The 23,850-nt window shown below is 49.7% G+C and overlaps 13 protein-coding genes across 13 annotated transcripts; 7 read left to right on the top strand and 6 right to left on the bottom strand.

The window, feature by feature from the left end:
* Window positions 1-125: 125 nt before the first annotated feature.
* On the top strand, window positions 126-2,480 carry FPRO_07336 (uncharacterized protein; the record flags this gene model as incomplete). Its single annotated transcript, XM_031218485.1, has 3 exons — window positions 126-376; window positions 430-1,356; window positions 1,409-2,480. The coding sequence occupies 3 exons, from the start codon at window positions 126-128 to the stop codon at window positions 2,478-2,480; spliced, it is 2,250 nt and encodes a 749-aa protein (XP_031084338.1).
* A 325-nt stretch (window positions 2,481-2,805) lies between these two features.
* FPRO_07335 (ADH2-Alcohol dehydrogenase II) lies at window positions 2,806-3,801 on the bottom strand (the record flags this gene model as incomplete). Its single annotated transcript, XM_031218486.1, has 1 exon — window positions 2,806-3,801. One exon carries the CDS (start codon window positions 3,799-3,801, stop codon window positions 2,806-2,808), a length of 996 nt encoding a protein of 331 aa, XP_031084339.1.
* A 450-nt stretch (window positions 3,802-4,251) lies between these two features.
* Window positions 4,252-4,998, top strand: FPRO_07334 (uncharacterized protein; the record flags this gene model as incomplete). Its single annotated transcript, XM_031218487.1, has 1 exon — window positions 4,252-4,998. One exon carries the CDS (start codon window positions 4,252-4,254, stop codon window positions 4,996-4,998), a length of 747 nt encoding a protein of 248 aa, XP_031084340.1.
* A 107-nt stretch (window positions 4,999-5,105) lies between these two features.
* On the bottom strand, window positions 5,106-6,991 carry FPRO_07333 (uncharacterized protein; the record flags this gene model as incomplete). Its single annotated transcript, XM_031218488.1, has 4 exons — window positions 5,106-5,571; window positions 5,630-6,333; window positions 6,388-6,907; window positions 6,951-6,991. The coding sequence occupies 4 exons, from the start codon at window positions 6,989-6,991 to the stop codon at window positions 5,106-5,108; spliced, it is 1,731 nt and encodes a 576-aa protein (XP_031084341.1).
* Window positions 6,992-7,449: 458 nt separating this feature from the next.
* FPRO_07332 (putative 3-isopropylmalate dehydrogenase beta) lies at window positions 7,450-8,598 on the bottom strand (the record flags this gene model as incomplete). The annotated part of the gene is made up of 1 exon (XM_031218489.1): window positions 7,450-8,598. One exon carries the CDS (start codon window positions 8,596-8,598, stop codon window positions 7,450-7,452), a length of 1,149 nt encoding a protein of 382 aa, XP_031084342.1.
* A 385-nt stretch (window positions 8,599-8,983) lies between these two features.
* On the top strand, window positions 8,984-9,841 carry FPRO_07331 (uncharacterized protein; the record flags this gene model as incomplete). Its single annotated transcript, XM_031218490.1, has 3 exons — window positions 8,984-9,552; window positions 9,605-9,764; window positions 9,818-9,841. 3 exons carry the CDS (start codon window positions 8,984-8,986, stop codon window positions 9,839-9,841), a joined length of 753 nt encoding a protein of 250 aa, XP_031084343.1.
* A 518-nt stretch (window positions 9,842-10,359) lies between these two features.
* FPRO_07330 (putative UGA2-succinate semialdehyde dehydrogenase) lies at window positions 10,360-11,914 on the top strand (the record flags this gene model as incomplete). The annotated part of the gene is made up of 2 exons (XM_031218491.1): window positions 10,360-11,715; window positions 11,771-11,914. The coding sequence occupies 2 exons, from the start codon at window positions 10,360-10,362 to the stop codon at window positions 11,912-11,914; spliced, it is 1,500 nt and encodes a 499-aa protein (XP_031084344.1).
* A 306-nt stretch (window positions 11,915-12,220) lies between these two features.
* Window positions 12,221-13,435, top strand: FPRO_07329 (uncharacterized protein; the record flags this gene model as incomplete). Its single annotated transcript, XM_031218492.1, has 1 exon — window positions 12,221-13,435. The coding sequence occupies one exon, from the start codon at window positions 12,221-12,223 to the stop codon at window positions 13,433-13,435; it is 1,215 nt and encodes a 404-aa protein (XP_031084345.1).
* Window positions 13,436-14,119: 684 nt separating this feature from the next.
* FPRO_07328 (uncharacterized protein) lies at window positions 14,120-15,415 on the top strand (the record flags this gene model as incomplete). The annotated part of the gene is made up of 1 exon (XM_031218494.1): window positions 14,120-15,415. One exon carries the CDS (start codon window positions 14,120-14,122, stop codon window positions 15,413-15,415), a length of 1,296 nt encoding a protein of 431 aa, XP_031084346.1.
* Window positions 15,416-15,523: 108 nt separating this feature from the next.
* FPRO_07327 (uncharacterized protein) lies at window positions 15,524-17,578 on the bottom strand (the record flags this gene model as incomplete). The annotated part of the gene is made up of 2 exons (XM_031218495.1): window positions 15,524-17,159; window positions 17,217-17,578. The coding sequence occupies 2 exons, from the start codon at window positions 17,576-17,578 to the stop codon at window positions 15,524-15,526; spliced, it is 1,998 nt and encodes a 665-aa protein (XP_031084347.1).
* Window positions 17,579-17,937: 359 nt separating this feature from the next.
* Window positions 17,938-19,909, bottom strand: FPRO_07326 (uncharacterized protein; the record flags this gene model as incomplete). Its single annotated transcript, XM_031218496.1, has 6 exons — window positions 17,938-18,689; window positions 18,745-19,072; window positions 19,122-19,220; window positions 19,269-19,525; window positions 19,576-19,669; window positions 19,724-19,909. 6 exons carry the CDS (start codon window positions 19,907-19,909, stop codon window positions 17,938-17,940), a joined length of 1,716 nt encoding a protein of 571 aa, XP_031084348.1.
* Window positions 19,910-20,421: 512 nt separating this feature from the next.
* FPRO_07325 (uncharacterized protein) lies at window positions 20,422-20,784 on the bottom strand (the record flags this gene model as incomplete). The annotated part of the gene is made up of 3 exons (XM_031218497.1): window positions 20,422-20,481; window positions 20,573-20,696; window positions 20,729-20,784. The coding sequence occupies 3 exons, from the start codon at window positions 20,782-20,784 to the stop codon at window positions 20,422-20,424; spliced, it is 240 nt and encodes a 79-aa protein (XP_031084349.1).
* Window positions 20,785-21,170: 386 nt separating this feature from the next.
* Window positions 21,171-23,351, top strand: FPRO_07324 (uncharacterized protein; the record flags this gene model as incomplete). Its single annotated transcript, XM_031218498.1, has 1 exon — window positions 21,171-23,351. One exon carries the CDS (start codon window positions 21,171-21,173, stop codon window positions 23,349-23,351), a length of 2,181 nt encoding a protein of 726 aa, XP_031084350.1.
* Window positions 23,352-23,850: the final 499 nt, after the last annotated feature.

A 23,850-nucleotide genomic window follows, 5' to 3' on the forward strand; every position in this document is an offset into this window, starting at 1 on the left:
ATCCCCGAATGTCATTATCTATATATACTCATCAACCTTGACGTTTCTTTTTTCTTTTCATCATCACTCACTCACTCATTCATTCGTTCTTTAGTCATTCTTTAACCATAGTCACTCGTTTCACTATGCGTCTGTCTTCAGGTCTTCTCGCGGCTATTGCCTCGGGTGCTTACGCCCAGAACTTCCCTCGCTTCGCCAACAGCAGCACGGCTGCTCTTGAGTCCAGCACTACCCTCCCCTCCAGCATTGACACCACCACTGGTGCCGCCCCCAGCTCCACCACCTCCCCTGCCGCCTCTCAGTCCGTCGATCTCGGCTCCGCCCAGCTTGGCCAGGGTTGCAGCTTCGTCACTGGTGCCGATGGCAAGACTGCTGTGTAAGTAATACCCCGACAGTTTGGTACGGGAGAATCATCTAACAAGACTTTAGTCGCATGGCTGCTGTAGCCAACGGCGTTGCTGAGTTCAGCACTTCTCCTGAGATCACTGAGCTCGATACTGGCAGCCAGATCCAGATCCGCTTCGAGATCAGCGTCAGTGCTGTGGCCGAGGCCCGCAAGCGTGCTTTCGAGGGCTGCACTCTCGATGTCAAGCTCGACGGCGAGACCATCTACTCCGAGCCCCTCGCCGACACCAACGGCGCCGCTGTTGGGCAGGCCAGCAACCCTACTACTCTCAACTCCGACAAGCCCGATATCCAGTTCCTCCAGTCCTGCGGTTCTGAGCCCGTCCAGCTCGATGTTTCCAACCTCGCTGTCGCTTCTGCTACTGATGGTGGCTCTACTGGTCTTCCCACTGGTGCTGCTACTGAGACCGGTACGGAGACTGGCACTGAGGTCGCTACTGGCACCAACTCCGAGGGCGCTACCACCAACTCTGAGGGTGAGACTGTGATCCCCACTGGCACTGAGACTGCTATCGCTACCGGTACAAACTCTGAGGGTGCTACCACCAACTCTGAGGGTGAGACCGTCATCCCCACTGGCACTGAGACTGCCATTGAGACCAACAGCGCTGGCTTCACCACCAACTCTGAGGGTGAAACCGTCTTCCCTACCGGTACCCAGACTGGCTCTGCTATTGCTACTGGCACCAACTCTGAGGGTGCTACTACCAACTCTGAGGGCGAGACTGTTGTTCCTACTGGTACTGCCACTGGCACCGAGGCTTCTGCTTCTGCCTCTGCTACTTCCCCCGCTGGCTTCCCCGGTTCCGTCGGTGTCTTCACCCTGTTCGGCTGTGTCGGTTCTTCCGCCGGTTTCCCCACCTTCGAGCTTGCTGAGACCAACGCTCAGATGGATCTTGAGCTCTGTGCTTCTTCCTGCACTGGCCGTGCCTACTTCGGTGTTTACGATACGTAAGTTTTATCCTGACCCTTCTACTGCAGAACATTATACTGACTTCTCCAGTGCTTGCTACTGCGGTGACGAGATTGATGCCGATAACACCAGCCGTGTTGATGTCGACCAGTGTGATATTGAGTGCCCTGGCGACAAGGACAACTTCTGTGGTGGTGATGGCCGCCTCAACCGTCTCAAGGCCCGTCAAGCTGTTCCCGCTGGCCGTCTCCTGACCGTCTACGTCTCTGCCGCCGGTGCTGGTGCCACTGTCACTGACTCTGTTACTGAGACCGTCACCGACCAGACCACTGTCACCACCACCTTCACCACTGCCATCACTAACGCTGAGACCACTACCACTGCTACCGTCACCGCCGTCCAGATCTGTGTCAACGGAAAGTGCTACACTGAGGGCTCTGACCGCACCGTCTTCATCTTCATCGAGGTCAATGGCAGCGACTGTGACAACGAGTGGGTCTACATCACTGAGGAGTGCTCTTGCCAGGGCGGTAAACAATACGTCCCCAAGTTCTGCTCCGGTGGAAGCTGTGCCGGTGAGATCGTTTACAAGACCCAGGAGTGCCACGACTGGTGGAACCACGAGACCTTCTTCGTCGCTGCTGACTGCGGTTGCAAGGAGGAGACGGTTATTTACAAGCCTTGGGAGAACAGCTGGGGTACCCCTGATAACTGCAAGGCTGAGTTGGTCCCTGTCTGCTCTGGCCCCAAGTGCCCTGTTGTCAAGGTTCCTACCCACGGTGGCTACACTCACCCCGTTACCAACGGCACCTGGACCAACGGTACCGCTCACTGCTCTGGCCCCCACTGCCCCAGCGGCCCTGTCCCTCCCTGCTCTGGCCCTCACTGCCCCAGCACCGGTCCTCAGTGCTCTGGTCCCAGCTGCCCCAGCACCAAGGTCGTCACACTTGTTCCTCAGTGCAGCGGACCTAGCTGCCCCGCCAAGCCTACTGGTTCTGAGGAGACCGGCTCTCACTGCAACGGTGCTGACTGCCACGTTGCCACTGCTACTGGCAGCGGCTCCAAGCCCACTGGCACTGTCCCAGCCATCGTCAACGGTGCCGGCAAGCAGGTCGTTGGAGCTGCTACCCTCTTCGCTGCTCTCTTTGCAGCCCTTCTCTAGATGCTAGCATCTCCTTCACCTCTTCTTCTTCCGGGAGCTTTTTAGAATAATGACCTTCTAGTCGAGCTGTTAATTAGACCTTCATTTTGCATGCCTGATCTTAATCTTCCCTTTGTGACTACCGAGTTCTTTGCCCTTGTAGATGGTTAGTGTAGCTTTGCCGCTAAGCTCATTATGTGGGACTTTTCAGTTTGACTTGTGTGTGACTATTGAATGGTGGCGTAGTTGAGCCCAAAAAGTGCGCTGTCACTGTAACAGAGCCGGGAAGTATCGCCGAGATCTTATATAATGCTATTCAAGCTAGCCAATTGTTCTAAGGACGCCATTAAAAATGTGCCTTGCTTGGGTCCGTCCAAACGCGACCTGCCACAGCTCCCTCTGCCAGCCGCTTGATAGTCTCTGGTATTTCCTCAAAGGCAACCTCTGTAAGCTCTGGCTTGATAGCACCCCTAGCTAGAAGTCTCAGAACATCTTTCAGGTCCTGCATTGATGCGCCAATGGATCCAACGATAGTGACGCCCTTAAGGATGTACCCCGAACCTGTGTTTGATGGAATCGTGACGTCCGACGACGCAAGACCAACAGTGATGACTTTACCACCAGGTTTCACCGTCCTGATCGCACTTGACGTGGTTGAAGAGTGGCCGACAAAGTCAACAATAACATCAAATGCTAAGCCAGCATTGGTTGCATCGTCAAGAGACGCAAAGCAGTCCTTCGCCCCATAGCCTTTTGCTTGCGTAAACTTGTCTTTATTGACATCGAATCCATACACGGTGGATCCTTTTAGGCAGGCAAATTGTAAACCATGCATACCCAGTCCGCCCAGACCAACAATACCCATTGCCAATCCGGGCTGAGCGCCGGCTTCACCTACGACAGCATGGTGAGAAGTCGCCAACGCATCTGTCGCAACAGCAGCTTGTGCGAAAGATATACCGTCAGGTATTTTGACGAGAATTCTCTGTGGCGCGATGACAAATTGGCCATAACCGCCATCGAAGCTCAACCCGACGTATGCGCCGTTGGTGCGCTCCGAGACAGGGTGCATTAGGAGCGCGAGTGTGACAGCGTCTCCGATCTGAAAGCCAGAAACGTTCCGACCGAGCCTTTTAATAATCCCCGCGACTTCGTGCCCGAGCACAATTGGCTTTTTGGCGATGTAGTCGTCTCCATGGCCACTGACGATGTGACAATCTGAGTGACATATTCCTGCGGCCTTGACCTCAATGAGAACGCTCTCATCATCTGGCTCCGGGACAGGCAAGTCTTTCAGTTGAAGACCAGAGGCGGGATTATCATAGGAAAAGGCTTTCATCATATTGTGAGCGGTAAAAGAAACAGCTTAGAATCGCAAGTATATCATTGCCGAGTTACACCGGTAGGTTATTGGCCTTAAGTACTAATCCCGGCAAAACATCTCTGGGGAATACTGGACGAAAGATTATTCACACTATTTTCTGAGGCTGGCTTTCACGAACCTTCATTGGTCTCAATGTGGCGGAATGGCGATCCGCGGAGTACCGGACATGTCTGTCACTTGGTGATGGGCTACTGTGGAGCACCTAGTCCCGGGGAGTACCGGACATGTTAGACCCGGCATTGACACGGGCCCGGGCTCGGGGTGATGTACTAGCCCGAGCACGAGACTGTAAGTAAGACTGGCCTTCTATCACGAAGTTGACATAAAATGGCCAATCTCGCTGATATGCTGAAATTTAAAACCGTAAAGTTGATACTCTAAGAAACAAGGTCATTGCATTCATTAACAATGGTTTTCGGATCACTCTCTGTGCAAGACGACAGGGCCATTCCCGTTTTCGCACCACCATACGTCTCCCAAGAACCGTTCCACTTCAGCAACATGACTATCGTCTCTATCTCGTACCGCGTTCAGGCCTCGCAGATTCAACACCTTGTACCCCAGGAACTCGAACTTGAAGACCAACCAATCATGACTTCCGCATTTATCCACTATGGCACTTCTACCGTGGGCGAATACAACGAATACGTCCATACCGTGAGAGTCAAGTATAACAGCAACGCATATGACTATTCGTTAGTTCTCCTTCTCGATAATGACAGCGCCATTTTCGCTGGGAGAGAAATCTTTGGCTATCCCAAGATCTTTGGAAAAGTCAATCTTCACCCGTCAGCTGGGTCGAGAGTCATGATGGGAAACGCAGAACGTCCTGCAGGAAGGTCTCTGATTGAGTTTGAGTTTGCGCCAAAGGCGCTTCTTCATGTTTCGTGGGGAGAAGTGGCTCCGCCCAAGGTGCTGAATCTGCGCGTCATCCCGAGTACAGACCCAGATGAGCCTGCGTTGAGAGAATTTGTGGCTGTTGATATGCAGTTTGAGTTTAGTGAGAGATGGAGTGGAGAAGGAAGTCTCAAGTTTAACAAAGGATTTGCGTCGACTCCATGGGCTAATCTGGATGTTGTTTCGTACATTTGTTCATGGATGGGGAAGAGCAAGGCGGTCCTCGGTAACAAGGTCGATCGCTTCCCTCTTAGATAACTGAACAATATCTTCTGGTCCAACTGTCCATGATCCTTTCGACTATCTCAAGTGCCCCATGTGCCTTATTCCTTCACGTGGCTCCGACGGCTGATTGATTGCAGGTCTTACAGGAGCGAGTGTTCCACAGACGACATAACAGCTTCCAAGACGTCCCCACAACGCCCAGCCATGGCAGCCTCGTCTTCCCAATACCGAATCTTCTTGACCAATCCCTTAACACCACCGCGCCAGTCCATCTCATGAACAGCATGCACTCTCCTAGACTTGACGATTGCCAAGATACAGAGAGCAGATGCTGTTGATGTCCTGAAATGATAATACGTTATATGGTTTCGATAGTGCAGGTAGCCAATTGTAATGGCGAGAAAATGACAAGAGAGACCTTTCTCAACGAAGGGACTAATCTCAAGCTGTTCTCTTTCACTCATGGTGGAGTGGGCGACATGGTACAGAAATGGCCGATAAATGAGACACTTGAGTTCCAGAATTCTAGCATAGAGTAGCAAAGCTAGTTTGTTAGTAGGTAGTTCACCCATGGTGATTTGAGCCATAAGAGGCATCGTCTGAGCCCTAATCCATGTTAGTGTCAGGTTATAGTGCTGGTACATGAGAGATGGACAAGGCACACCAGTTATCCAATTGATCCTCAATCTGTGACACTGCTGAAATAAGTGATTCTATACTTAGAGATCCTGAGGTACCCCAGCCTTTCCAATCGCGATACAGTACGTTGAATGCACGGTTATTGAACCTTCTGAGCGTTATCTCGGTAAGGTAATAGTACCAACTCTCCTCCTGCACACCCTCAAGGTCTTCAGTGGAGGTTTCCCCGGGTGCTGGAAATATAGCCGTCGTATGTTGAGGATGGCGCTCACTTATCTCAGGGGGAGTAGGTAGCTCGGACCCAGCATCAAGTAGATCCTTCAGAACAGTTTGGGGAAGATGTAGATCGAGACCAAGCTCGACTTGGGATTTGAGACAGCTCCAGTAAAGGCTTCGAGCTAGTCGTCTCAGGTGCTCGGGCTGCGAGTCTTGACGCGACAAATAGGTCCAGTAAATATAGAAAGTACTGGCAGCATGCTCAAACTGGGACCAGGCGCGTAGGGGAGCGAGAGTGAACATATAGTATACTCCGGCGAAGAAGTGACACTGAGCAGCCAGAAGACTTTGATCCAGCAAGCCCAGTCTTTGTCTAGCAAGATGAAAGTAAGCACTCGCCATTTCTAACTCTTCACCTTGTGATTCGATGGAGGATTCGGCTGATGGTCCCGATGGCGAAGTCACCATGGTATCGTACGGTTTTGCTATGCATCCCAGGGCACAGGCGATGAGCTGGGAGATGTGTCAGTATATCCTATTTGTCTGAAGGTTTTTTGCTCCACGGACCACGATGCATGACTCTCCATCCCATGTGATGCCGGTTTCTGAAATGCGGAAACTGTTCGAGTAGATCTCATCAACGTCGAGAATAGGGTTCACAGGATGAACGTGCTGCAAGAACTTCCGTACGAGCCTCGGTATTTCTTTCTCGTCCACTGCGATAGGCGTCTGTTCCGCATTGAAGCCCGGAGAATGGTCTGTTCGACAGGTCAAAGAAGCATGGCCACATCCAGCTTTTGTATCCGATAGAGCCTCGAGAATATGACTTGGAGCAATGATCTCCGCCAGAGTAGGCCATTCAAGAACAGACTCGACGCTTAATATCCCAGTGGGGGCGGTAACATCGTCAGAGCTCAAACCCTGGCTATCCGAGAACGCGTCAACGCTTGGTACGATACGCGAAGCCGGGCTTGCGGTATTTTTCAAGGCTGTCCCAACATTGGCCTTGATTATACCTGGAATATCTCCAACGCTCTCGAGGACTTGGTTCAGACGTTGGAGGATGGCAATACTGGCAGGGTCAAAACTAAAAAGTCGTTGGTCAGCAAGGTTAGTTAGTAAATTGTCACAAGGGCCACACACGATGAATGGTCCTCCTCATAGCCTTCATAGGTACAAGTAGACTGGGATGCCACACACGATCCACAAACTGGCCGGACGTTATTGCACTTGATTTTCTTTACGCGACATATTCGACAGGCCGCGATGGCACGCTTGCGAGAATATGTTACGTCGGGTCTTTGGCGGTCAATCCGGCGTCTTTTGGGTCTGGCAGCGTCGCTTTTTTGTCCCGTCTCCTGTGGAGGCAGCTTTGATCTAGCCATTTAAGTTATTGTTGACTCGAAAATGTCTATCAGCAGGTGTTGGTAGCAATTGTAATCTTGAAATTTGAACATCCGGAATCGAGTTGGGGCAAATATCGTGGGCCGTGGTCCGTGCCTCGGCACTTGATCTGGTCTGCCTAGCACGAGTCACAATTATTCGGGGTCAAGTTTACGGGTTTAAATCTAACAATGCTGTTATTCTAAAGTCTCCAAATGCTTCGTGGTTTGCCTGTGAAAACTCGTACTAATTCTTCAACAAGTCCTGCAAAACCTTGCAAACCGCATCTCCAACCTCACTACACTTAGCACTACCCCCAAGATCCTTCGTCCTGATCTCCAATCCACCGCCCTCCTTCGTATCTAGGACCTTGGCAACAGACTGCTCAATCGCATCGGCCTCTTTTTCCAGCAGAAACGAGTACCGCAACATCATCGCCAAACTCAAGATCTGCGCTACGGGATTGGCGAGGTTCTTACCAGAGATATCAGGTGCACTTCCATGAACAGGTTCATAAATTCCCTTGCAGGATCCCTCACCTGGAACTCCAGCGAGACTCGCGCTGGGGAGGACACCGAGAGTGCCTGTGATGCCACCGGAGATGTCTGAGAGCACGTCGCCGAATGTGTTGTCGGTGTGAATGACGCTGTTGTTGAAGCGCTTGGGATCAAGGACCATTAACATGGCGAGACTATCAGCGAGTTGATGGCGAAGATCAATATCTGTGAGCTCCTTGTTGAAGATGTCTGTAGTTGCACGCCTCCAGAGACGGCCACTCGCAAGAACATTGGCCTTGTCCGCGCTCCAAACCACAGGTTTACTACCATCGTTTGCCTTCTCACTGCTCGCATGCAAGATCCTCGCAACAGCTGCACTCACACGAGCCAATCTCTCAACCTCAGGTCGTGAATAGATCCAAAGATCAGATGCTTCATCTTCACTCTCTTCCTTCTTTCCAAAGTAAGCACCGCCGCAATTCTCTCGCACAACAATGAATTTTGTCCCGGCTACAAGCTCAGCCTTGATGGGTGATGCGCTAACTAGCGATGGAACGAGGATCTCACAAGGACGCAAGTTGGCGAAGGCGTCCAGACGTTGACGCAGCTTCAAAAGTCCTGACTCGGGAGTTGGTTCTACGCCTGCCCATTCTGGACCGCCGATGCTGCCGAAGAGAACGGCGTCGCTCGCAAGGGCTTTTTCGAGGACGGCGTCTGTGACGGGAGTGCCGTGCTTGTCGATACTGCATCCGCCGACGATGTCTGTGTCTCGTTCAAAGCGGATGTCTGGGCGGCTTGCTTCGATTATGTCGAGGACTTTGAGGGCCTCGGCCATGATTTCAGGACCGACATGGTCGCCAGGGAGAATGAGGACGCGAAATACTTTGTTCTCTGACATGATTGAAGTCGATGTGATGGGGTGAGTGGTGAGATAGTGAGAGGGTCAGAAGAGGACTGGAGACTACAAGATAATGGGAAATAGTCTAGTATTCAGTCTGCCGATCTCGGACTGATAGTTACATCTGTTGGTGGTTAATGCCGATGATGAATGCAGCCAAGACTTTTTTATTCCTGTGACTGCTAAATTACCCCGCACTCTCACTAGTTCTGGCCCCCGTATTCATTGGTTTCCTCTTCTGGAAGGGAGTGAAACGGAGTCTCCCACCCAAGTCACTAAAACGTGGGGAAGCCAATCAACACATAAAAATACAGACCAAACGAGATAACACTCTCTTTCTCGCTCAACCTACACACTCAACCCTTATCAAAATCTCATACTCATCATGTCAGGCCGTCTCCAAGGAAAGACCGCAATCGTGACTGGCGGCGCATCAGGCTTCGGCAAAGGCATCGCCACAAAATTCATCTCCGAAGGCGCCAACGTCATAATCACCGACCTCAACGAACAGCAGGGTCAAGCCGTCGCTCAAGAACTATCCTGCTCTTTTACCCGCGCCGACGTGACCAACCCAGATGACTGGGGTCGTGTTCTTGAGTTTGCTATTGAGAAGTACAAACAGCTCGATATTGTCGTCAACAATGCTGGCGCAGCTTACTCCAAGAAGCCAACTGAGGAGGTCACGCCCAAGGACTTTGACCTCGTAATGAATGTCAATGTCAAGAGTGTTTATTACTCTACTAACGTGCTGGTGCCGTACTTCTTGAAGGAGGGAAGACCGGGGTGTTTTATCCAGGTTGCGAGCACGGCGGGCATTAGGCCTAGGCCTGAGCTGACGTGGTATAATGCTTCCAAAGCGGCTGTTATTAATGCTACCAAGACCATGGCTGTTGAGTATGGACCCAAGCAGATTCGGTTCAACTCTGTTTCTCCTGTTGTTGGAAGCACTGGCATGTAAGTTGTCCTCTTGCGCTTGGTCATTAGAACATTCTAATTAACTTGTAAGGACGCATCTGTTTATCGGCAAGCCAGATACCGAGGAGAACAGAAAGGGCTTTGTTTCAACAATTCCAATGGGCAGACCTTCGACACCCAGCGATATCGCCAATGCTTGCTGCTACTTGGCTAGTGATGAAGCATCTTTCATTACTGGTGTTGATCTGGAGGTATGGCCTCTGATTTTGGAACACGATATACTGATACTAACAAAACCTTACAGGTTGATGGAGGTCGCTGTGTATAAGCTTAGGAAGTGGGTCAAGGCAGTTTATTACTATTCTTTCAGTTTTAATAAAAATAAAAATGTCATCGATTGCATGTTTCATCGTCTGCAAGATTCTCGAGCTCGTTAAGCCTATTATTCCTAATTGCACTCTTGGACCATATGGAGTGATTTACCGGCTGGTTCTTGGCCCAGGATGGCCCTCAGTAAGGTGGATAGCGCTGCGATTGCCAACTCGAGGTACACGCATCTCGGATTAGATTCCCTTCCTAATTGGACATTAGTGTCTTATGTTCCTGTGATGCTTCAGCGCGGGGTAAAAGCGGACCTTGCCATGGTCCCTGTGACGGGTCGGTCGGTACCTGAAGCGGAAGGATAGCATCGGCCAATTGACGGACCAAGAAACTAAGACCGATGATCTATCATATGAGGCACACATCAGCATCCACCACCCCAATCCGTATTCTCCTAGCAATCATCGCATATCTCTCTTCTCCCCAGAATCTCATTTCGCCTCCTTCATACCACCATACATCATCATGGGAAGCTCACATCATCTCCCCTTCAGCCTCACAGACGATTCCCTCTTTCGTCCCAAGTCTCTCATCAATGGAGAATTCGTCTCCTCAAAAGAAGGCAAGACCTTCAATGTCATCGACCCAGGAACCGGCATGACATGGGCATCATGCCCAGACTGCACAGCATCCGACGTCGATGCAGCAGTGAAGTCGTCCTACGAAGCCTTCAAGAGCTACTCCAAGACAACACCGCGCTTCCGCGCTCAAACCATCATGAAATGGTATAATCTGATGGTTACCGCACGAGAGGATCTAGCTCATATTCTTGTTCATGAGACTGGCAAGCCCTTAGAAGAGGCCCGCGGCGAAATCGACTATGCCCTTACATTCGTCTGGTGGTTCTCGGGTGAGGCAGACAGAGCGCATGGGTCTTCCCTTACATGCGCTATTCCTGGTCGACGCGCCATGACGATCAAACAACCTATTGGCGTTGCAGCTGCTCTTGTTCCATGGAACTTCCCCATCGCTCTAGCATTGCGCAAAGCAGCTGCTGCCCTTGCCGCAGGTTGCACAATGGTTATCAAGCCTTCGCCCGAGACACCCCTCACAGCAGTTTCGGTCGCTTATCTAGCGTTAAAAGCAGGCTTTCCGCCTGGTGCCCTCAACGTGGTTACGACATCTCTTGAGAATACACCAGCAGTCGCTGAAGCACTTTGTCTCAACCCGCTTGTGAAGAAGGTGAGCTTCACTGGTAGCACGAGAGTTGGCAAGATCATCGCCAGCCTGTGTGCCCAGAATCTCAAGAAGACGACGTTTGAGCTCGGCGGGAACTGCCCCTTTATCGTGTTTGATGACGCCAATGTCGATCAGGTCATGAACCAGCTCATGGCTTTGAAGTGGAGGCACGCGGGTCAAGCTTGCGTCACGTCAAACCGAGTGTTTGTTCAGAGCAACATCTATGACTCTTTTGTTGAGAGACTCGTATCTGAAACTCGTAAGCTGAAGCTAGGCCATGGTATGATGGAAGGTGCCACGTTGGGCGCGTTGACGACTACACGGGGTCTCGAGAAGGCGGAGGAGTTATACGAAGATGCTGTCAGCAAGGGAGCAACGGCTGTCCTTGGAACAGGGAAACGTTACGAAGGGAAGGGATATTTCATGGAACCAACTATCTTGACCGAAATGAAGGACGAAATGCTCATGACGCACGAGGAGATTTTTGCTCCCCTCCTTGGCGTTTACCGCTTTGAGTCAGAAGAAGAGGTTGTCCAAAGAGCAAACGACACTCCTTATGGCTTAGCGAGCTATGTGTTTACCAAGAACGTGGATAGACTGTGGAGAATGTTTGAGAACCTCGATGCTGGAATGATTGGATTGGTAAGTCGATCTGCAAGATTTTTTTTTGGTCAGGAGAAGCTAACTTTTGGTGTAGAACGCAGGCAATAGCTCGTCGGCTGAAGCGCCTTTTGGAGGAATCAAGGATAGTGGACATGGAAAAGAGAGTGGTAAGGATGTTGCGATTGATGAGTTCTTGATCACCAAGACGGGCACCTTGACTGTCGAGGGGCAGTATTGAGCTCTATAATTGAATCTGGAACTCCCAAATATCGACTAAATTTTCTCCCCTTTTTAGGTGCATTTCTATCAAGAGTCTGCTTATTTGCTTGTTGTAGTCTCATGTATCTAAGCCAGCAGGCCCAATCCGCGGGGACTCCAGCGAAAGTCTCCGCAGCGATATGTCGGAAAATACTTTTGCCGATCGAGCTTGGAATTTTTTACTTTTTCGTAAATGTTCGCTTAGCAACAACCCTGTGCCATTCACCCAAGCTCGTGCCGGATTACTTTTAAAATCGTCAAAATCTCCATACACTAGGAATCTACCATGAAGAAGTTCAAGCGCAGTGCACAATCGCAACCAAAGCATGGCAAACCGCAGTCAAGCGGTGCATCCAAGGCACCGGTTGCACCACCAGTCCGCCGTCCAGGATGGACTGGACCAAGCTATTTACACAAACCCGCCAAAAAGACGCCTACAGCAGTGAAGGATAATGCTAGCTCAACTGAACAGATCCAGACTCTGTCTGTTAAGCATCAACAACTCATTCTTGACACAATCAGAACGACATTTCCTGTCGTGGATGAGTTCAGTGCATTGAAACCAGTGTTGCGCGAGATCAGGGAAGCTCTTGAGCAAAAGGACTACGGCAAAGCTTTCGGGAGCCAAGAGTTCTTGGAGGCTTATACGATCCGTTGGAGCCCTAGTAGAGCTCTGACGATTGGAAATGTGTTGGCGTGGATTTGCAGTGAGATGAGCGAGGCTGCATGGGTCCAGCAGTTTCTTCATAATGAGGGGCAGAAGCCGTCCAAGATCGTGTGCTTTGGACGAGGAGGATCTGATTTGTTAGCGTGCGTGGCATTGCTTAAGCATTCTCATGAAAACAAGCTCGACGAAATTCCCCGGTCAGAGTCACCTTCTCCTGATGACGACAACAGTGCTATGGTTGATCTCAACCTCATCGATAGGCATGATTGGTCAGACATTGTCACAAAACTACAACATACTCTCACACATCCTCCTCCCCTTTCTAAATATGCAACAGCCAAGGCGCGCGCTTCAAATATTTCTACCATCCCTTCTCACGTCTTAGATTTATCAGTCAACTGCCACAACATCCTCGAAAGCGACAGCACAACTCTACGCACGACGATTGGGCCCAACCCGGGACTTATGACACTCTTCTTCACACTCCACGAATTTTACTCGATCTCAATATCCAAAACTACAGCCTTCTTGATGAGAGTGACTGAGATAGCGCCTAAAGGGAGTCTATTGCTTATTGTAGATAGCCCCGGGGCTGATGTCGTGCTGCCTGGCAGCAGTGAAAAAGGAGAGGAAAAGAAATACCCACTTGAGTGGCTTCTTTACCAAGCTCTCCTACCGCCCAAGAGCATAAGTTCAGAGGAGGAGAAACAACCGGCTTGGACGAAACTTATTGAAAGTGGCCATGAGAAGGAGTATAAGTTGCCGGCAGGTCTGAGATTTCCGGGAAGTTTAGAGAATACCAGGTTCCAGGTGCACCTATTAGAGCGTTTGTAGCGAAGCGTTGATAATGAGAAGTTTATCTTGCAACTTTTATTCTGAAATCAAATTGCCAAGCAAGTTGAGGTCTTCATATATTTTGGCCCTACGTTCGTGTTGATGACTTGTCGCTCTAAACCACAAGATTGTGCGACATTGTTTCCAAAAGTACTATATGCGAAAGAGGTGGATAAAAATGGTACATTACCTTGCAACAAATAGAATAGAGTTTCCAGAATGAGATTATAGTGTTTAAGCTGATCATCTTTTGAAACGTATTCTTGCACGTGGTTAACTATTGCAGAGACTTAGCTCGTGAATTGGCTTATCTAGGGTATGCGGGAGGGCGAATGCTAGAATCGGATTAGCATGAGAGTGGGTGCGAGAGACTATTCCCGTCGCTATACCCGAGCATTGCGATAACGCTTTCGTTCCTGTGATGCTGATAAGACGAGTCGTTCAGCGGAGCGTGCCACCCCCGCAAGCGTCTCCGGTCCTGCACCAGACCAAACAAGGAAAGCAACCAAATCTTTAGTCCAGTTCGCGCTATCTACACGAGTCAACGGCCAGAAATGCATGATAAGCAGATCCAACTTTAATCCTGCATCATTGCATTGCGTTATATCCTCCATCTCCATTTCTGCCCCATAATCCACCTCATTCGGAAAGCAATCTATCACCCTCATCGTCAACTCTCTCGTAATGCCTCGGTCAAAGACCACCAATTTCCCCAGGGGCAAGCCACGTGGTATACGCCGAGATCGGGACTGTCAGACCTGCAAAGCCAGGGGCGTCAAATGCGATCTCAACAGACCGCGCTGCCGGCCCTGCGTCGAATCAGGATACGCATGCGGAGATTATCCACAGAGAGTCGTATGGGCAGCGAATCCGACGCCGAAGCCGAGCAGGGCTGAGAATAGAAGTGCTGTGATTGAAAAGTCGCTTGCGACGGACCAGCATGAGGTTGTGGAGCATTTGCTGGCGTTTGGTAGTAGTTTGAAGACTGCGAGGTTGGCGACGAATGATGATGTTTGTGTGGATCAGGGTTTGGGGCTTATTGATCAGGTAGATTACTTTCTCAGGGCGAGGATAAGTAAGAGGAGGGGATCAACGACCGATACTGCTTTGCCAACTTCACCGTCATCATTATCATCCGGAGAAGGGACGCAAGATGAGGACACGCTCATGTGGCATCGGCTCGCAGCTCTCAAGAGTCTAAGTGAAGCTTTGAACACTGCCGATCCAGCTGCCTTCCTGGGTATAGCAGTCTTTGCTTTCTTCGAGGTCGTGTCAGACGGTGTCTTTGGCGAATGGGACTGTCATCTACGTGGAGCCCGCTCGTTACTAGATTGCCATTGCAGCAACAGTGAAGAGTTCCAGCAATTATCAAGGCGCTTTACAGGTCTAGAGGAGATTGTCGCCTACTTCGCTTGGTGGGATACTATTGGAGCCTTGGTCAGACAGTCCACCAGTAACACCAAGAGCGGCCTCATCTTTGACGACTGGCATCGAAGTTCGCTGGGACGAGACTTCTTCGATAGGGTCGGATGTCCAGCAGAGACATTCTGGCTATTCGTCTCTCTGGTACAAAGCAAAGATTCTACCAATTTATCAGACAGCCTCACTCGAGCAATGGGGCAGCTTCTGAAGCTTGGAATGGACAAGACAGAGAAGGGGAAATGCAGTGATATCTATCGCTGCGCCGCTGTGATAGCTGTCCTCACAACCCAAAGCCCCAGTGAAGAGACGTCTTCTGAGGTAACGCTGGAGTTTTCTGTGGATAGGATCTGCCATATCATTGAATCAGCTTGCTCAAGATCCCGATACTATCCACATATGGCTACGCCTGCATACCTCGCAGGAATGAGAGCAACTACTTCTGCACAATGCAAGATTTTGGGGACATACTGGAGGAATTGTGAGATGGGAGATATTCCACGATACTCTGGGGCTCACATGCAATGTGAAGAGAGATGGAGGGAAAAGGGCCTAATTTAATGGAACACAATAAAGAAATAGATCTTAATGAACACAGTGCTTATTGTTTATCTACGCCGTGCTTAAATCTTTGTAAAAAGAGGAAGTCAATCTATACCTTAACAGCCCTTACACTAGCCTAACTTCTGACTCTGCTACACTGTCAAACCAGTCCAGTTTACATACCTGAAAGACTCCTATACGCTGAAAGGTCTCATTATCTTTCCTGCAGAGCATGAGCCCCTCTTCTAGTGTAAGCTGCAAACACCAAACTTCTTCAATACCCTCTTCGTCAAAGTCAAAAATCCCTAACGCCACAAAAACCGACATATCTTTATTCAGGCTCCCTCCCTTCAGCTCCTTACGCCCTAACACAATTGGCCGGCGCATAGTACCTGCTGGCCTCTTTTGCTTTCGAAGAGAAGCGATGAACTCACTCGACGGTGTTCGCGTGAGCACGATTGCTTGTTGAATCTGCCCCAGAAGCTGCAGCTCGCAAGACGGCATGTGTAGGGCGTCGGCTCCACAGTGAGGATCTACCGTCCAGCGGTCAGGCTGTTGTTGCTTCGGCCTTATCAGTGGTGTTCCGCTTTGGCTCTCTGTCTTCATCCGCCGAAACTGTTGGATTGTGAGGGGCTTGACGCCACCTTGAATGGAAGCCCAAGACCAAGAAGGCGCTCTGATAACCGGGGCAGATGCAAAGATAGTTGGCAAAGGTCTCGTCGCTGGTCCAAAGAAGCTGCTCACTCTATAACCAGGTCTCCAAAGCAAACATCGAACAAGGTCACACTCCCAGAGACCGGCTAGGTAGCGTGACTGAAGAGCCTTGGAGATAGGTTCGGCGATGGAGGCAAGTGCAGCGAAAATGTCATGAGGGTTCGACAATTGACGTCTAGAGAAGTCGACTACAATCTCGTCCCAATACTGCAGGAGCCGATCCCGGGTCGATTGCGTACTCCCGTTGCCATCTTTTAGAAAGCTGTGCAGTAAGACAGATTTACCTTCCTGATAGCTGCGGTCTTCCGAGTAACCGGAGCTTCGACATAGGAAAAAGAGTTGCTCTTTGCCAAAGAACACCACCCGACGGCTCAGCCTCTTCTCCTGACAACACCAGCCTCGAGTCTCAGTAACACCGTAGTCAGTTGATCTCAGTGGGCCAACAAGAACATTTCCACCAAGACCATCTCCAAGAGGAAACTCGCAACAGGGAGCAGATTGTTTGTAGGTATTGGCGATGAAGGAGTTGCGAGCATCGCCTGATCTCCCTGCCGTGATGGTAAGGGTTGCGTGACCATATACTTTGGCCATGAGCTTTGATTCACGTTCCCAGTCATCTTTGTCGCCCTGGATTATACATAGAGCATCGATCCAGATGTATCGGATGCCCAGCTGGCGGGCTAATGCTATAGTATCGCGATGTGCAGCTACGAGGCGGGACTCGTCGATACCTTTCAGCATTCCTTCCATCGTCGTGAGATTGAGGGTGAAGGTATCTGTACCGGGTCCCCAGCAATAAGACAGTGCAAGATATTTCTCCTTCATGCTCTGGCCAGTTACGATAAGTCGTGGAAGGTCTCCTTGTTTCGCGTGGCCAACGTCGATGACCCTGGTGGGCATTTCGTACGTCTCATCAGCACCGCACGCTTGATGAGACTTTGTACATCTTTCGAGGAAACATCGGATCAAGGTGATATATGAGTCAGGTTCATATTCCGCTGTGCAAATCCGGCCAGGTGTTCTTGAACCTGCCGCAGTTCCTTCTTTCCTATAAAGCCCATCAGTAGTTCTTCTAACACCATGGTCTAGATGTAACGAATATTACCCGTAGACGGCCAGGTTTATGTAGCTAAGTCCATGGCTGCTTTCCTTCACAGAAGTGATCGGATTATATCTCCCGCACGACACGATGATGCGCGGTTGAGTGAGAGTTGGACTGTAGTCTGTGAAGTGGACATAAATCCAGATGCCTGGCTCAAACTTGGTAACTCCTTCCGGAACTTCACCCTTGAGGACAGATTCAATCTCAGAAGGTGCCCATTCCCGTTGGAAGCCTATCCAGCAAAGATGACAAAAGTCGCAGCCATCTCCAGCGCTTTTCTTGAGTGAGGTGAGGTTTGGGTGGAATTCTAGGTAAAAACGATCCTGATCAATAGTAAAAGCGCGGCAAAACGCGCATCGAAGCATGGTTTCTGGGTCTAGTGGTTGGTGATGACCATTAAACTTAGGTATGTTGGAGTGGAGGATGATTGCGAGCTGCTATGTCAGATTGTCGGTCAGCAACGGCTAGTATCTCAATGACACCAATTAAATAGCTCAGAGCCATGTTATGACTAAGCCAAGGACCTATCTAAATAATACGGATTTTAGGTGTAAGTCTGATACGATGGAATACATTCCAAATGCAGCTATGTAAGAAAATTTGTTAAAGGCAATTCCTACAATAGGCGGAATGCTTGATTGATATCCTGACTAGTTGCACTGCTTCTGAAGCTTGCCTATTCAGATACATAAAGCCTGGGAAAAGAAGGGAATGAAAGGGGATGCTATAGCTCGCTGGGATCTATTCCTGCCCCACCTCGAATCCTGATATAAAGCACATGAGTCTTGGGGAAATATGCCGTCACGGGAGCCACTTTGCACTTGAAATACGTCCTCCACGAAAAGGACTTTTGAAGCCCACTCTTCTTGTACACCTTGGTCTCCTTTTTGGAGCATGGCATGTCCATAGATATTGTCGTCCACCGGTTATACGTCGCCACCTTGGTCTCCATGGCAAACGTACCGTTGACTACCGAAAAGCCCCTGAGCTCGGCCTCCATTATGAAAATGCCGTTGCTGTATGAAAGAAGAGGGCTTGAAAGGTAATTTCTGACTAGTTCGTCGATTGCGTCAAGTTCGGCGATCAATGCGGCATCAGCTTCAGGTGAGTCGGATGTTAATTCCGTATCTGGCCAGATTATGTTGGACCAGCTGAGCGACCATACGTTCTTATGGGCGTCTCCGGATGGCTGCTTGTATTGTTTGATGACATCTTGAAGTGGTGAAAGGTCCGTCTTGATCTGTTTGGCTAGCTCCGGCACGCGTTGCACGATGGGCATGAACAGGAAGATGTCGCTGATCTTCTTGAACTTGCCCTGCTTGACCATGGAGACTAGACTTGCCGCCTCCGGATACTTTCTGATGTCTTTTCGAAATTGAACCGTATCAGCCAGCCTGTCGCCGAGCCGGTTAGATGGAACGTCAAGGGGGCCTCGGACTGGCCAGAGTGTGTTGGCAACTTCAATAACCTCATCAACTACAAGCGGTTAGTGCGTGCTTGTGCAATTATCGTGAAGGCACTGTAGACTCACCCCGGTCGAGGAATTTTGGGACTCCCTGTCCATCGCACCGATTTAGCTCCTTGCAGATCTTTTGCTTGCTTGAATCGAACTCAGCCCGCATGGTATCGTAGTTGGATGCGAGAGAGTCCGCCGCTTCGTTGATATCCTTGACGCTTTCTTGGATGCGACTTAGGGCGCCATCCCACTGAACAAGGACTGACTTGATTGGGGGCTCCATCATTTGGAATGAGGGGGCAAGATAACTATTCACCGCAGCGCTGATGGAGTTTGCGTTGCAGTTACCGGCTTGGCACGCAGCAACTACGCGGGCTAGAGATTGAAAGACCGAAAGGTCAATCTGCGGAGCATTAGTTCTAAGATTTGTAATGGGAGAGGTTGAGACCTACATCCTTGGCTTGGGCGATGACCCAGGGAGCGATCGACTTGATAGCATTTGCAATATCGACTTTGTTGTTGAGAATTGGTAGACTAACCTTTCCAAAACACTTGGGTGTATTAGACGGGAAATAGGGAAAGAAAGAGGAATATCATACCTTTTCGATACTAAGCGTGTCGTCTGCGACCTTTGTGGTAGCTGTGTTTATTTCACCCCGAATTGACATCGCCGTGAAGGAACCCGTCGTTGCGAAGTTTTGCAAGCGAGTGAAGCAGCCACAGAGGGCCTCTGATGATTTTATGAATTTGTCTCCTAGACTCCTGCCGAGAGTCCTACGAATCTCATCGCAGAGATCGATCTCCTTGGTGAGGATGGTTAGACTGGAAGGAATTTGTTTCGATTTCTTCTCCCAACCTGAACCAGGTGTCAGTCAATTCTTTTTGAGCTTTGAGGGTAAGCCTTACCGGGAATGCAAGTCCATACTTTACATCGCCTGAGAGGCTTTTTCAGGGTTGGGCAGCTCCGTGTCGCCGATACGCGGCTTTTGCATTTGTTCCACTACTTGGTATTAGTACACTGGTTATCCATTGGTCTTCAACGAATCTGGCCTACCGTGGGGACCTTGATAGTCCTCATATTGACCTTGATGCCATTCGGCACGATGACCTTGATCTCGCATGTTGACACTTCTTTGACACCGGCGCAGATGACGGGCAGAGTGTTGAGCCCAGAATTCTGGGCAGCTATCACTTGTGATAACAACACAATAGGTAACAGAAATTCTAGTGAGAGTTGCATCTTGATCGATGAGTTGAAGAGGATTGACCCTTCGGTAACACACAGGCTGGTAATTACTTTAAATATCCCACCAGACTAGATGGGCGCTTGAGGTTACTGACCAGCCAGTTCAGCTGAAAACCTGTGGCTGAGATGGCGCTTTTAGAACGGGGCCGCGCTTTGTGAAGGGCTGATAGCAAGTTTCAGCCCTACGAGAGACGACAGCCCGCAAAGAGACAATTTTAGCGAATCGCTAGAAGCTAGAGTCGATATCGCAGCGCCAAGGAATCTGGACCCAGCCCAGGTATGGGGTGTTCGAGGGGGTCATCAGCCACAGCTCTCCATAGCCCCAACACAAAACGCCATAATAGCCGGAAATGGCTTTGGTGTAGGCTTAATAGTTGCACTCGAATGTAAAGGGCGTCTGGGGTTTGTTATTTGGCTGAAAATGTTTACTGGCATGATGCTAGGATGGAACCATGGCCTCGTGCCTTGCAGGAGACTAAGTGTATTGGTATGGAACAGTAATAAGCTTAAGAGTTTAACAAAAGCTTATGCTTAGTATCAGTCTTAGTGTAGACAGGTAAGGAAACCTGATAAATATATATATAGGAAATATATTTATGACCTTTATAAGAGCTGTTTCTAGCTATATCGTCCTTATCTGCCAGGCTCTTATTATACCTTCAGTGACCGAAAGTGAATTCTGGGCGATATTGCTGCTTGACCAACATCACTCTGCGAGCAACGCTCAATGGAAATTGCCGCATCCCCGCCTCGTATGGCCTCAATATGCATGATACAGGCACTGATATGTTTTAAGCCAGTGGCTTAACAAACCATGCCTTTAAGCAAAGAGCTCCCACAGTAGCCGGGCGCAGCCTGATTAAACGCATGATATTACACAGGCTGTGGCGCTCCAGACGTCAGTCGACCTGCATTTTGGTAGTGGATTGCAGTTTGTTGATTGGTAGCTGGGACGGAATGTGGGGTTCCTTATACACGTGTCTGTCAGCCAGAGGGCACAGAGATATCTGCCTAGAAGGCGGAGTGCATATCTTACACATTGCCCGCCTGGGCATTTTTGCTGGTCATTCTGGTTTGCATGACCTCAGCACTTGAAGCGGCCTTGTTCTGTGTAATCTTATTTATTATAAGAGGATGCCTTGCTGCGATTAGGTCTAGATGCAGATCTCGACCTTCTGTACATCTTTCAGAGAACTCTCAAGCTCGACTCTCACCATACCGCATAGAAGCACATATTTCCTATTTTATCTCCATTATGGATGTCGCTGGTCTTGCAATCGGTATTGTGAGTCTCTACACAGCATGTCGGGACTGTTATAATTTCTTCACCACCGTGAATGCAGCCCAGACAGAATCTTCAGCTCACCTGCGCGAGCTGGAAATTCAGCAATCAATTCTCAAAGCCTGGGGCTTCCATTGGCAGATTCAGAATGAAGAGGACCACAACCCGGGACACTCCAATCATACCAGACGAAAGAGGTCAAAGCTTCATGCGTATCTTTTGAGCAACCGATTCAAGGCAGAAGGCGTCTTCAAAACTCTTTCTGCTCTGGCAGATACACTGTCCGACCAGAAGAAATTGACCAAGCGCTATGGCATCCTGCTTCAACCAACCAAGACCATTCAGGACGGATCACAGCCAACGCAGGATGTCGAATTGATCATCCCGGATGCTAAAATTGAGGACGTCGAGCCAGTCCTCTGTGAAGTCAGAAACCGTCTCACGGTGCTTAATAAGCTTAAATGGGCTTTGAAAGATAAGGACAACTTCAAGAAACTTATCGCCGACCTGAGATCTCATAGCGAATCCCTCTATCGCCTCTGCCCCGAGATTGCATTCGAGTCCATGAACATATATCTCACTATGGAATGCTTGGCCAGACAGGAGTCGCCAGACGGTCTTAAGTGGACTTCAACACTCGCAACCGAGCATGCGAAAATCGACAAAGAGTCTTTGGTTCGGCAGGGCTACGAACTGCTCGCTTCGACAGCCACATTGAAAGCATCGGTCAATAAGAATAGAGAAAGGAAGGAAGTGAATGAATGGAGTCTCACGAGCATTGACGAGATAAAACCTGAGATGAGATATCTGGGAAAAGGCCTTGCGCTGTTCGAAGAGCAAGTCGTGTACGTGGAAATGAGAGACTACCGGGGACCGCCGCTAGACTTCACTCAAGAGCAAAAACAACGACTGAAGCATCGTCGAAAGCGGGAGCGCTTCTTATCATCATTGCCATCGCATAGAAAGCTTGAGTTGAGTCAGATGGGTGAATACAGCAGCAGCGACGACGATGAACCGATCGAGAGAGTCAGGCCAGCAGATCCTAAGCTTCGCGCTCTCATTAGAAATTTCTTCGACACTTTTCAAGGCGCTAATATGATGAAGAATGTATACGGATTGGATATCGTCGGTATGATCGACCACACCGAGGGCGACGATAAAGGTCACTGCAGCATTCTATATAGGCTCCCGGGCACGATTGGCTTCCAGAGCCGTGAGCGGCCTGCGGAGAATCTGAAGCTTCGCGCGCCTGTGACGCTGCAGTCACTACTTGGAACCCGGCAGAAAAGAGGCATCCGATCTATGCTTGGTGCACGTTTCGAGCTAGCGAGAAAGCTTGTGCGTGCCGTTTGCCTCCTTCACTCCAGTGGCTGGCTGCACAAGAACATACGCGCAGAGTCGGTCATGTTCTTTCCGGAGCATGTAAATACACTCCAAGAGGATCGATACGAGGTCAAGGTCGAAATTGATGTCTCAAAGCCCAGCCTCATGGGCTACATCTTCTCACGGCCGGACGATATCGTCATCCAAGCCAATCCGCCATCTGCGCCTGCGCCTGCGCCTGCGCCAGGACCAGAAATGGAAAGTCTTGACCTCACGATGCCAAAGATGGTGTCAATCAGTACCGCAACTTGGAAAAATCCGTACGGGGACCCAGAGGTGAAACGCCGAAAACAATTTGCTCGAAGTGTCAGCATATACGGTCGCAATATGCTAGGGAAGGTAGCTACAAAAGAGGAGACAGAAGAGACAAACATCAGTGGCTTTACACTTGACTACTACCAGCATCCTGCGAAGCACGCAGATCCTAAGCGTTTGTATCGTCACGCATATGATGTATACTCTCTTGGGATTCTTCTTATTGAAGTCGGCCTATGGAAGAACTTGGAAAACGATGATGACTCAGACTCGGACTCGGACTCAGACTCAGGGTACAACAAAAACCTCTACCATGATGAAGAGGATCACTATGAGCGAAGGAGAAGGATATGTAGAAAGTATCTGGACCGGTTAAGATGGGAATGTGGAGACACTTATGCGGATGTTGTGCTTAGTTGTCTGATGATTGATAGCAGTGATGACGAAGTAGCCAAGGCGAGCGAGCGGGAGCTCTGTGGAAGAATTGTGGCTGACTTGGAGAACTGCCAAGCTTAGTTTTCGTTTGTAATTGAGTTCTTTCTACTAATTTACCGTCTTACACTATATTATACAACATTGCGATATCGACGGGACGGTCTCTTCTCCCGGTTCCACGACTGCAAATCAAATAGTAAGACATTTCAGCTCGACCTAGGCAACTTGGTGCCAAAGTGCATGGCTGTTTCGTTACCACAACAAGGCTCAGAATTAGGCAGTATGATGGCCAGTACTGCCTATAGCCTACTTGACGACAAAAATATCTTTCTGGGAGTCTCACAGCGGGCCTATTATAGCTGCAGCAGGTTTGCCAAGCGGTTGAAGGTGGTGTTCGATAACTGCTAATGGATCGTGTAGAATTATCTCTACTCTCGTGAGATAACGTAAATCATCTCCTCAGAGCCTAAGGCTTTGGGACCTGGCTATCCTTTCGACCATCGAAAGATTACAGCTTCACTGGTGACAGGATGTTACCGACAAAATATACACTAATTAAAGGTGCCTCGATCCTTGCTGA

Source organism: Fusarium proliferatum, assembly GCF_900067095.1.
Source record: "Fusarium proliferatum ET1 genome assembly, contig: FPRO_scaffold007, whole genome shotgun sequence".
Classification (NCBI taxonomy): domain Eukaryota; kingdom Fungi; phylum Ascomycota; class Sordariomycetes; order Hypocreales; family Nectriaceae; genus Fusarium; species Fusarium proliferatum.